Below are 12,335 nucleotides of genomic sequence, written 5' to 3' on the forward strand. Positions count from 1 at the left end.
TCTTTTAAAATTAGAGCTATTTTGTAATTTAATGACTGTTATATTTACTGCTATGCTCATATTGAACATGCTTACTGTTAAAGAGACCTCTACCTGTCAGGCTCCAAGCAGTGGTCGCATGCGTCGGCCAATCGCCTCAAGCGGCCGTTTCTTACACAACTGTCATCTCCTTCACTCTGATTAGCTCCTTTGTGTGTTTGTTATTCTTTCGGACCAATCGAAATCCAAAGCCCGGGAAGCACTGCGTTTTTCCAGCCAATGAGGCACACTGACGTCACTGTAACTACAAGTGAATTTCATGTGACGTATGAGGCCTGTAGCTCAAGTCGCCATTTTCTTGCCATCGAAAACGAACCGAGAAGACCAACTGACGGCGGCGGAAAAATACCGTCGAGTTGGGCCATAGTTCTTCATGGTTGTCGGCCCAACCGTTATCTCGATGAATTAATGGACTGTCTGCTGCTACGTGGTAATGCTATTGGTCCGGCTGCTGTAGCTTGGTTCGGGTGTCGGAGCTGGAAGATGGAGGACCAGACGGCCCGGGAAGACGCCTGCAGGGAGTACCAGTCCTCGCTGGAGGACCTGACGTTCAACAGCAAGCCGCACATCAACATGCTCACCATCCTAGCCGAAGAGAACATCCAGTTCGCCAAGGATATCGTGGCTATTATTGAAGCTCAAATCAGCAAGGTTTTTATGATCATAGCATACTTTATTATCAGTTTGTGTATGTGGGTCAAACATGGCGGTGTTGTGGTTAGCGGCGCTCTGTGGAGGCCCAGCAGAACCTCCGGCTTCTCTGTACGGAAGCAGCTCAGTCAGGCTGTCTGAATAAACCTCTGGTCCTCCGGCTAGCTGGATGTGGTCCTGGCTTCAACAGAAAGCCGCTTTTTTTTTTTTTTAAAGAAAAACATTTTACGGTTACACAAACTTCTTAAACAAAAACAGACGTTAATAGGAAGTGTCTCTAACCGGTTCCAGGTCCATTCTGACCTCAAAGTTCGGTTTCAACCATCTACTTTTTAAGTTGTTTGAAACTTCTTCCAGGGTGTCAGATTGGTCCGAAACAGGAAGTGATTAATTTCCATGTGGCAACACCAAGAAACTAAACGAGGTCAGAAGTCACAGGAAGTGGTCATTAAGGCCTTCATCATCGGCTGACTGTTTCCTGTCAGAAATCTGAGCGTTAACCAGAGAGCCTGGAGACACGCGAGAAAAAGGTCAAATAAACTTTATTACTATTGTCATTATACACTATGATCATTTATGAACACAGCTGGGAAAAGTAACAATATATCAACTTATTTCTATTAAAGTAAAAGTAATCGGTATTATCCAAGACATTACTAAAACGTAAAAATGTTTTTGGAAAACAGACGATTCCTGTGTAACATTAAAACTTTTGCTTTAATATTTAAAGTGATGCAATCAGATGGACAAATATATAAAGTTATGTACAAATAAAGACTTAATAAAGTTCCTAAATTACCTTTTTCAATATTAAACTAATACATCAGCTAATATTTGTATATAAGAGCAGGGCACAGTAGTTGTATATAAATATAATATAAATGTTTACTGTATGTTTAAATGATTTCCATCAGAATGAGCAGGTAGAAAATAAAGCTGGTTTAGAAACAGGAGGTCTCACTCTGAGTCTGGTGGATTCTGGGCAAAACATGTTTCTTTGCTATACTTTATAATATTAATATTCAAGTAAAAGTTACTGAAGTAAATGTTAGTAGTTGCTGCAGTGAGCAGCTGCTCTCTGGCGTCACTAAGCTGCTAACGAGGCTCAGATAGAAACCTGACTGACAAGGCAGATTATTGACAACCTTAATTATTAATAAACCAACAATGAACAAAGCTGGAATCCTGTTGGTCTTACAATCTAAAACCAATCTGAAGTAATCGTGTCAGACTCGGATGAGGTTCTGGTCCAGATCGGTTTAACGCATCAGAAGCTGATGATCTGCTTTAACCAGGCGCGGGTTGGATGTCTTCAGTGTCTAGTTGCCTAGCAATGAGCTCTGCTGCCCAGTCCTCAGGTCCAACATGGCGGTTCCGTTCTGGTTAAAGTAACATTACAAAATAGATGGGTCCAGATCTGAGTAAAAACTCAAATCAATGTTGTTTGCTGATTGGCCCCGGGGCCTCACTGGTTTGAACCCCTCTACTGGGACCAGTTTGGTTCTGAGGTCGTTTACTGGTTTTCTGTTGTATATTTTTATAAATATTGTAAAATATGAATTGCTCCACAATGTGGATGATGTAAATATTTCCCAGCAGGTCTTGGTTCTGAGCGTTGGTGACAGGTTAGAACCCTGGCGGTGGTTCTGATTGAGCCGGACCACATCCTGCCCCCACCCTCATCCCCTCAGTGTTTGATTCGTCTGCATGAATGAATGAATTCACTCGTTCATCTGGATTTTCTCTATTTTCCTGGAATGTGACTGCTGGTTAAATATGTTGATAATAAAATCTGTGAAATGTGCTTTTTGTCATTTTTTCTTTGTGGGTTTAACTCTGGTCTGTGTGGCTCTGAGCGCTGCAGAGCTTAAATCTGGGTTCATAACTGAAGGTTGAAAGTTGAAGGTTCAAAACCCGAAAGGGTAAAAACAAACCAAGCAGAGCGCACCATCGCCTGGGTAACGTACAAAGAGGGCTGCGCCAGCAGGGGCCCTCTTTGGAGGTAAACGCTGTCCCCGGACCAACGAACTGGATCGCCATGACGACGGATTACCACCTCCATATTTGCAATCAGAACCGACTGAAGATCCTGGTCTTGAACCTTTTTGGACATTTTGTTCCTGAAAGAAGAACCAAACCGTGGAGGCTGATTTTATTTTTTTTTTTAATTATTTTTTTTTTTTTAATCCAGATTTTTTTTAAGTGGATTTTGTTTGGGAACTTTGTGTTTTTTGTTTTGTTTTTGTTTTTTTATTCATTTGTTCTGAAATGTTGTGTAACCCCTGCTGTTGTCTAAACTTGTTGAGTTCTCTTATCGCTCCAGGCGCCGGCCGCTGAGAAGCTCCCAGTTTTGTACTTAGTGGACTCCATAGTGAAGAACGTTGGAGGAGAGTACCTTGCAGTGTTTGCTAAAAACCTAATCGCTTCATTTATTTGTGTCTTTGAAAAGGTAAAGTCCCGCTAGCTGCCGTGTCTTTAAGCTCTGCCCACATGGCGTCCTGCTGTTGCTTGTTGGTTGTGGGCTGAGGTGGGCTGTGGCCAAGGCACCCAGCTCTCTGTGCTCTGTGTGTAGGTGGATGAGAACACCAGGAAGAGCCTGTTCAAGCTTCGCTCCACCTGGGATGACGTCTTTCCGCTCAAGAAGCTCTATGCCCTGGACGTCCGGGTCAATTCTCTGGACACGGCCTGGCCTATCAAGCCGCTGCCGCACAACTTCAACTCCACCTCCAGCATCCATGTCAATCCCAGGTTCCTCAAGCAGGTGGGTGTGATGCTTTGGCAACGCAGGCTTCTACCGCAGGAACCAGCAGACCTCTGCTCTGATCTCTGCTGGTTCTGGACTGAGAACATTAAATAAATCCTCACTGTCCTCAAATACAAAATCCTACCAAGGTTTCCTGTCCAGGTCCTACTGTAAGTATGTCAGTCAGACAAAACTAACCCAATGTAACTTTACAACAAGTTATAGGAGCTTGTTTTGAGTCAGTAACTAGTGGCAGATTTTTTCACAGGTGAGACATTTCCCATGTTATAAGTGAAGAAATCTCCCAGAATTTTATAAGACTAAAAAGATTAATATCTAGTTGAAAAGTTACTTTTATATTAGAGATATTTTCTGTAGGCATGGGCATTTATTATAGCGTTCATTGTGAAAATAATTCTGATTTTATTGTCTTGATAAATTTGCATTAATGTTGGCAACATTTATATAATTGTAAATGTTTTTACTATTTTCTCCATTGTTCCCCAGATATCAGTAAATATGATTAAAGTTGCAGTTTAAATCACACTTCTTCAAAACGGGAATGTTTTTAAAAAACATTTTTTGTAGCAACTTGAATGCTAAAAATCCTTAAAGACGTAATAGTTTTTCATCATCATTTTTATTGTCATCACAACAGTGCCATAAAATATTATGATGAACGTCCACATCGCCCCAATCTGCAGCAGAAACCAGACAGGAAAGCTTGTTAAGATTTAGTTTTTGCAGTGAAGGTTTGAGTTGGACTTGTCCTGCAGCTCTCATCTGTCCCAGTTCACTGGATCAGAACCAGTCTGACCAGATTCTCAGTGGGAAACAATTCAGAACGAAGCAGCTTGGTTCAGGAAATGTTTCGTCTTCCTCCCCTGATGGAGGAGTTTAGATCTGATGGTTCTTCTGGACCTGAAATGTTTTATTCCAGCTTCACTTTGATCCGTTAACCTCGTGGTTTAATAACATCTGATCTTCCTCTTCCTGCTTGCAGCCTGAGGAAAAGGCCCAAACGCAACCGGTCCCGGCCAAGCCGGCGCCGGTGGCCCCAGCCCCTCCACCACCTCCCCAGGCGGTCCCCCAGACAGCCCCGGCCGGGCTGACCCAGGAGCAGCTGATCCGGCAGCAGCTGCTGGCCAAACAGAAGCAGCTGCTGGAGCTGCAACAGAAGAAGATCGAGCTGGAGCTGGAGCAGACGAAGGCCCAGCTGGCAGGACAGGTCGGCTTATGGTTCTGAACCTCAGAGTTCTGGGTTTGGTTCTGAATCTCAGGCTGGACCAGAGTCTGGATCCAGTTCTGGTTCTGATGTCTGTAAGCAAAGTTTGACGTGTAAAAGCTAACTGAGTGTTTGTGTGTCTGCAGGGTGGCCTGGTGCTGCCACCACCTATCGGGTCAGTTCCGGCCGAGTCAAGCCCGTCTCAGAGACCGGGTCAGCAGGTTCCTCCACCCATCCGGCCCTGGATACCCCCACAGCCTCCTGCCGACCCCAAGCTGTCCACCAGAGACCCCCGTTTGAACCGTAGTGGACCTCCCACTGCACCCCAGCCGGCTGCCAAGCGGCAGAGCCCGCACCCCCCCGGGGCGTCAGCGGCCCCTGCCGAGAAGAGGGCACCAGAGAAACCCCCCCGGCAGGAAAAAAATCGGCCCCCCAGGAAGGACCCACCAGAGGAGAAGCTGAAGTCCAAGTCTCCGTCTCCGCTGGCCAGAGGCCTACAGAGCAGGAGCAAACAGGCAGAGGCGGAGACACCCAAACCCGCCGAGGCCCCTAGGAAGGACCCTCGGCTGAAGAAGCGTCTGTCGGAGAAGCCAGCCGAGGCCAAGGACGACGACGTGAAGGAAAAGAAGCGCTGCGTGGACAAGAAGGAGCGGGACGATGCGCCGCGGAGAGCCGAGCCACCCAGGTCCAACAAGACCAAGCCTCTGAACGGACTGGCGCCCAAACACGACCATCTGGAGCCCGCCGACAAGCCCGACCCAAAGCCTGGCACCGCCACTACCCGCAGGAAGCGCACACATTCCCGGTCCCGCTCACGATCACCCACCAGCTCCCCCAAGAGGAAGGACCGCCGCTCTCCCAAGAGCCATGCCCGCAGCGGCTCCCTGTCACCATCCCACAAGGCTGGGAAACCTCGGAGGGTCCGTGGTGACGACACCCCCCACGGCAAGCCAGGCCGAGATGACCGGCCCGGCGCCAAGAAGGCCCAGTCGGACAGCAGGAGGCCAAAAAGGCTGCAGGAGGAGCGCCGCTCCGAATCCAGGGACTCCCACTCCCCACGAGGTCACGACGGGGTCAAGGAGGCCAAGGATTCACAGCATCGCTGGAGGAGTGGCTGGGAGGAGAACAAACAGTGAGTCCGGCTCAGAAAGCTGACAACTTTACTTCCTCTGGTTTTATTTCCTGGGTTCTTCTGGCATCAGTTGTTAGTTCTGAAACATTCACCCTTGACTGTGAAGAGAAGCAGTGAGTAAATGTGTAAACTGTCTGGTTCCACAGCACAAAGCAGCCTGAGGACTCCCACACCAAGTCTGGACCCCCCCGACACAAACCCCATGGCACCCCGACCCGGCCTGGCACCCCTAGGAACCAGAAGATCCGTCTCAGCGTTGACGCCAACCTACAGATTCCTGAAGTCCTCAACTCCGCCTCCAAGAAGGACCTGCTGAGGAGGGTGCGTTCAGGAACACGTGGGCCTCCCAGCTTCCTGCTTCTGTCTGTTGTTATGGTAACAGTGGTGTTTGTGTCCACAGGCCAGCAAGCGTCTGGAGAGCGGAGAGATTTCCCAGGAGGACTTCCTGAACATGGCACACCAGATCAAACACTTCTTCCAGTACCAGGAGGAGAAGCAGCAGCGCTCGGAGAACTGGGACGAGTCCGGAGACTTCTCCATGAAGAAGCCGTCCATTCCCCGCCCCCATGACACAATGGACGCAGCTGAGCTGTCCTACTACGAGCACAAGTCCAAGCTGAGGAAGACTCAGGTCAACCACAGAGTCACAGGCGAGGAAGGCCACGAGACTCCGGAGGATGTTGGGGAGCCGAGACCAGGAGAGAAACTGGGAGGACGGAGCGGTGGACACCCATACGGACGGCCAGGTGAGCTGGGGAACACCTGGGAAAACACGGACATGCTGCTCTCCTATTGGACAGTAGCTGATGCTTCTGCTAACCTGCAGGTGAACGGAGGAGCAAGGAGCGAGAGGAGGTGCGGACCCCTCTGGCCCCCATGGTGGAGGAGTACAACCACGGGAAAGAGTTCCCCAAGCTGAAGGGGCTCCGCTTCCGCAGGAGGGACCGCCCTGGAGAGTCCAGTAAGTCCAGGCCAGAGGTCAAGGTTAGGGACCAGATCAGTCTGGGTTTCAGGGATTTATGTGTAGAGCAGCACCTTTGGGTGAGGTGGTGGTCCGGGACGTGTTGTGTTCAGGGTGTGCAGAAATCCTCAGCATCCTGTTCTGTCCTGCAGGTGAGCGGGAGTGGACGTCGCCACTGACGGAGCGACAGCTCTACGACGACGAGCACAAGAGTGGCTATGACGCCCCGCGGAGATACGGCCCTGCTGACACACGCCGGCAGGACGGGCCCTCCCCCGTCACTGGGGGCCGCAGGAACTCCCCCGGGCCAGCCAGTCTGGAGGCTCCACCCCCTCGATTTGAGCGGGAGCGCCTGTCGCCTTTACATCAGAAAGACTCAGCAGACATGAGTCCGGTTCCTCGCTTTGAAAGTCCCAACAGCGAGCACTCTGACGAGGGGCCCTTGGATGCCCCCGTTCCTCACCTCACCAGTCTGAAGGGGCCTCCCCGCGGAGGGCCTCTGTCTGGGGTCCGACACAGCGACTCCCCAGGGCACACACCGCCCCATGAAGGAGGACATCCCCCCTCGCGCTACAGTGGCCCTGGGCACATGGGCCCCTCCAGACCGCACCGGCCCGGCTGGTATGAAGGTGGTGGCCCCGGCCGTTTCGAGGAGCCGCAGTTTGAGGGCTCCCACCACCCTGGCCCCGGCAGATTTGAGGGCCCTGCGCACCATAATATGGCAGAGAGGACTGAGGGCTCCGGGCCCTGTGAGGGTCTCCGCATGGCCATGAGAGGAGGAGGAGATGGGCCGTTCGATGGGCCCCCCCAGGGCCCCAGCAGGTTTGGAGGCCCTGTAGGCCAGCAGCAGTCGGTCAGGTTTGAGGGACAGATGGGGGGGCCTGGTCACTTGGAGGGCCCCATGCAGCGTTTCGATGGGCCAGGGCCCTTCAACAACATGGGTCCTGGCCCAATGGGCTTCCAGCAACAGCGGCCCCTCCGCTTTGAGGGCCCCACTAACCAAATGGGTCCAATGAGATTTGACGGCCCCAGTCGCTTTGAGGGCCCTGGACCAGGCCCCAGGTTTGATCTGCCTGGGGGCCCCCACCAAGCGGGACCTCATCAACCTGGGCCCCCACGCTTTGACTATGCTCCTGGCCAGCAGGGTCCGCCCAGGTTCCCCCCCCAGCACAACATCCAGCTGCCCATGCAGCCGATGGCCCCGCCCCTCTATGACGGCCCCATGGGCCCCCAGCAGAGCTTCGGCATGGCCCCCCAGCGGTTCCCAGAACCCATGAACCCTCAGTTCACCCCCGGCCCCAACATGCTGCCGGCAGCAAACTTCAACATGCAGCCGGTCCCGTTCAGCCAGCCAGGCCCCGGGCCCTTCTACAACCCTGCAGCTCCCGCCATCAGCATGCAGCAGCCGGTGAGTCTGCTTCCTGTTCCCCTCTGCTTCCTGTTCCTGTCAGTATTCTTTACTCTCTGTCTGCTGGGCTCATCCTGCTGATTCTGACCTGGTTCTCCTCCCTCAAGGGCTCCATGATGGGGAACCTGAACCAGCCCTACCTGCCTCAGAACCCAGTGCCTTTCGGACAGCAGGGTACGTATTTAAAGCTTGGACCTCTGTGTGAGAACAGGAAGTGATGTCAGGTCTAACAGATGTTGTGTCTGCAGCTGCGCAGGCGGCTCCTGCAGAGAACCACTTCGGTCAGCTGGACGTCAACGACCTTCTGTCCAAGCTCATCTTCAACGGCATCATCAAGCCGCCGTCACAGGCTGAGTCTTCGCAGACCGCCAGCGGTCAGTCAGCCAATCACAAGTTGCTGCCGCTGCCACTGCTCCACTTCAACCCTTCACACCGTCTAAGGTTTCTGTTTCTTTTCAGAGGCATCGTCCACGACAACTGCCCCGACTCCAGCTGTGGAGGAGGAGGAAGAGGAGGACCCGGAGGTGGAGGAGGATGAAGACCTGCCGGATCTGACCAGCTTCAGCATCGACAGCATGAAGCAGTGAGTCACAGATGTTACACTGACCCATCCTTGGGGTTCCTACGGCTCCTGAACGCAGCACAAATGATTCAGTTTGCTCCTATATTCTGACCTCTGACCCCTTCCTGCAGGCGCTATGAGAGCGTGGTGACCAAGCTGTACTCAGGGAACCAGTGCTGCCTCTGCAGCATGCGCTTCACGGCGGCGCAGACCGACCTGTATGCTGACCACCTGGACTGGCACTTCAGGCAGAACCATGCCGGCAAGGTCGCCAGCAAGAAGGTCACACATCGCCGCTGGTACTACAGCCTGACGGTGAGCATGCACACGCACACACACACACAGCCAACAGCACAATCCTGACTGAGCTGTCCACCACCTCCAGGACTGGATCGAGTTTGAGGAGATCGCCGACCTGGAGGAGCGTGCAAAGAGCCAGTTCTTTGAGAAGGAGAACGAGGAGGAGGTCCAGAAGAATCAGGCGGCCGCCAAGGAGAAGGAGTTCCAGAGCGTCCGCGCCACCAAGGACCAAGTGGGAGAGGTGAGCTGCTCAGGCCGGGCACCCGGGGCAGTGCTGACACACCAGCCTTCTCCTGCTGCTAGGTTTGGGTCAGGGCTGCGGCCGGGTTCTGGTCCAGAACCAGGAGGTTTGTGGTGTGGAACCGGTTCTGATGATCCATTTTTCTCCACAGTCGTGTGAAATCTGCCAGGAGCCGTTTGAGACGTACTGGGTGGAGGAAGAGGAGGACTGGTTCCTGAAGAACGCTGTCAGAGTGGATGACAAGGTCAGGCCCCGCCCACTTTGCATATGACCCTTTAACACACTCCGCCCACTTTGCATATGACCCTTTAACACACTCCGCCCACTTTGCATATGACCCGCCCCCTCAGGTGGAAGTCAGAAACTTTCAGGGTTTCATTCTAATATTTGGATCATAATATTAAACTCTTATTTTATTATGATTTTAATATATATAATCTTGATAATTTAATATTTGAATTTTAATATTAATCTTAAAATATCAAAATGGGACTCCTGGTTCTAGAGCCCGGTTCTGTTCAGATTTCAGATGAAGCTGGTGGTTCCTGTCCGGTCTAGGTTTTAGCTCATATACTCTTGAGCCGGTTGATTTCTCTTGAAAATGGTTGATGACTCTTGATTTCATATCTAATCTGGGGAAAAGAATCGGACCCAGAATGCCTCCATCTTTAGAAAATAACATCAATTTTAATTGATGGTTTTGTTCCAGTTTTACTGCCAGTTCTGCTCTGGTAAATGTTGTGTGAATCGGATCAGAACCGTGTGAACTGTGTTTTGTCTCAACAGAACTTCCACCCGGCCTGCTTCGAGGACTATAAGAAGGTGAGTCCAGTCCGTCTGAGTCTAGCCCCTGCTCTTCCTCGTCCTCTTCATCATGCTCTCTCCCTCTCTCGCCCCTCAGACGTCGTCCTACCTGGACGCAACGCCGTCCCCCAGTCGGCTGCTGGCCGAACACCCACTGGGCGCATTCGTCAAGACCGAGGAAGAGGAGGCCGAGACTTCCTGTCAGGTCACTTCCTGTCAGATCAAACAGGAAGTAGAGGCTGACATCACTGTTTCTGGTCAGGAGGAACCAGACTCTGAGGCGCCGGCGGACTCAGCCCGGTCCGAGGACACGGCTTGACGCGGCGCCGCTCCTCTTTGTCCTGACGGGTCGAAGATTTTTACCTCTTGAATACATTTTGGTATTTGGATAGTTGCGGCCGTTTCTGGGCCGCGGTTCTGTTCGCTGCGGTTCTGTTTGCCGCGGTTCTGATCGATTCTGTACGCCACGGCTGTAAATGATTTAATTTATACATTAAAGTATTTTTTGGTAACTCTGGTCTGCAGCTGCTGTCTGTTGCCTAGTTACATAGTTTGATTGTTGATTGGCTGCTCTGGTGAGGAGTCATCACAGGTGTTGAAGGTAAGCATCATCTGATTGGACGACGTCTCGTTTGAGGATCTTTTTACTTTTGTTTTTTCTTCAATAAACGAGTCTGAAACGTTTTTCTGTGTGAATTCTGGTTCTGATCCGACTCGGTTCTGCTGTCATTTAGGTTCAGTCATTAAAATAAAGCTTCAGTGGACTCAAACCTCCCGATTTCCTGTTTTCATTCTCATCCATCATCTAACCCACATGTATCAAACTCCAGTCCTGGAGGGCCGGTGCCCTGCAACTTTTAGATGTGCCTCTGCTGCACCACACCTGAATAGAATAATTAGGTCATCAGCAAGTCTCTGGAAAACTTATCTACACAAGGAGATAATTAAGCCATTTCATTCCAGTGTTTTGTACCTGTAGCACATCTAAAAGCTGCAGGACAGTGGCCCTTGAGGACTGGAGTTTGACACCTCTGACCTAACCACCCGTATCAAAGATCCTGGTACCCTTTCAGGGTTCCCCAGGCATAAAGTCAAACTCCTCCAAGTCTACAAAGCCCATGTAGACTGGTTTGGACCTCGGCACCAGACTGGAGAGCCTGACCCAGAGTTCTCAGGCTCCACTACCTCAATGGAAGTCAACCATCCATTTTCTAACACCCTAGATAGGCATCAGGGTTGCTGGTGCCTATCTCATAGGCAGAGGGAGGCTACCCTCTTGTTTACCCGAGTGAATCCCAACGTACAGGCACCAAGATTGAGGCAACGAGGTCGCCCATGGCTGCCCGGTGCCTCTCACCTCAGCTACCACCCATCTCACACAAACCCCTCCACTGGGTGGATCAGGTGGCTGTCCATGGAGCAAGTCCAAATCATGGAAGCCCATTTCCACCATGAAATAAAACATCAAGGCCCAACAGGAAGTTTAGCAGACAGGAACATAATTATGAGATTCTGGACAATTTCTTCTCAGAGAAACAGAATGACCTTTAATCTCATAATTACAACTTCCTGTTGGGCTTTTATTTTGTCTTCCATGGTGGAAATGACCTTCCAAGCCAAATAAACTTAATTGCCAAAGGAAAGCTGATGCTGGTTTATGTGCAATAAGTTTTCCTTTAATATTAAACATTAAATATGACTAAAAATAGAACAACTGATTTCATATCAAATTTGGGGAAAAGAATCAGGACCAGTTTGGTTCTGGTGTTCTGACCCAGAATGTCTCCATATTTAAAAAATAACCTACATTTTAACTGATGGTTTTGTTCCAGTTTTACTGCATTTCACCTAATGGTTCCGATTGCTGGGTTTCTATGCCTGGACTGTACAACACATCTAACTCTATACGTCTATAGAACATCTGATCCGGTCCAGTTCGAGGAGAACTGAGTGGTTCTGACCCTTTTTCACATTCTGTCTTAAAATCTTTGTTTTTGTTTTTCATGCAACTATAAAAATGATGAAAACAATTAAATTCCTGCTTTAACTCCAAACCTCCCCTGGTTCTGATCTGGTTTGTCCAAAAATGGCACCTTTGTCATGACAACAGGCAGAACTTCCTGTGATCAACTAAAACTCGTCAGATTTAGCTAGGTTAGAATTTATTTATTTGTAAAGTTGATTCATTAAATTTATTTTTTATGATTCATAGAAATCTTTAAATGCATTCATCTAACCTGCAATGGACTGGCGACCCGTTGAGGGTGAC

The 12,335-nt window shown here is 50.3% G+C and overlaps 1 protein-coding gene across 2 annotated transcripts; it reads left to right on the forward strand.

Annotated features, from left to right (window-relative positions):
* Positions 1-303: 303 nt before the first annotated feature.
* On the forward strand, positions 304-10,836 carry pcf11 (PCF11 cleavage and polyadenylation factor subunit). Of its 2 annotated transcripts, XM_015053493.1 has the most exons (17): positions 304-690; positions 3,014-3,139; positions 3,263-3,451; positions 4,437-4,661; positions 4,805-5,790; positions 5,937-6,111; positions 6,191-6,536; positions 6,617-6,751; positions 6,904-8,159; positions 8,267-8,333; positions 8,408-8,533; positions 8,619-8,742; positions 8,853-9,036; positions 9,107-9,262; positions 9,414-9,506; positions 10,049-10,084; positions 10,164-10,836. In XM_015053493.1, exons 1-17 carry the CDS (start codon positions 448-450, stop codon positions 10,383-10,385), a joined length of 4,689 nt encoding a protein of 1,562 aa, XP_014908979.1. In that variant the 5' UTR covers positions 304-447; the 3' UTR covers positions 10,386-10,836. The 2 variants fall into 2 exon arrangements, with proteins under 2 accessions (XP_014908979.1, XP_014908980.1); XM_015053494.1 differs by lacking the exons at positions 10,049-10,084; positions 10,164-10,836 and adding an exon at positions 9,602-9,656 and having other exon boundaries at positions 9,414-9,557.
* The last annotated feature ends 1,499 nt before the right edge of the window (positions 10,837-12,335 follow it).

The sequence above is a fragment of the Poecilia latipinna genome, unplaced genomic scaffold, assembly GCF_001443285.1.
Source record: "Poecilia latipinna isolate Pla-1442-1.1 unplaced genomic scaffold, P_latipinna-1.0 Scaffold1184, whole genome shotgun sequence".
NCBI lineage: Eukaryota > Metazoa > Chordata > Actinopteri > Cyprinodontiformes > Poeciliidae > Poecilia > Poecilia latipinna.

Bases quoted from the DNA above. Each gene is read 5' to 3' on its own strand.
- pcf11 (XM_015053493.1), top strand. From the start codon at position 448: ATGGACTGTCTGCTGCTACGTGGTAATGCTATTGGTCCGGCTGCTGTA. The intron at 5,791-5,936 runs GTGAGTCCGGCT...CTGGTTCCACAG, and splicing joins GGCTGGGAGGAGAACAAACA to CACAAAGCAGCCTGAGGACT. The intron at 6,752-6,903 runs GTAAGTCCAGGC...TCTGTCCTGCAG, and splicing joins GGACCGCCCTGGAGAGTCCA to GTGAGCGGGAGTGGACGTCG.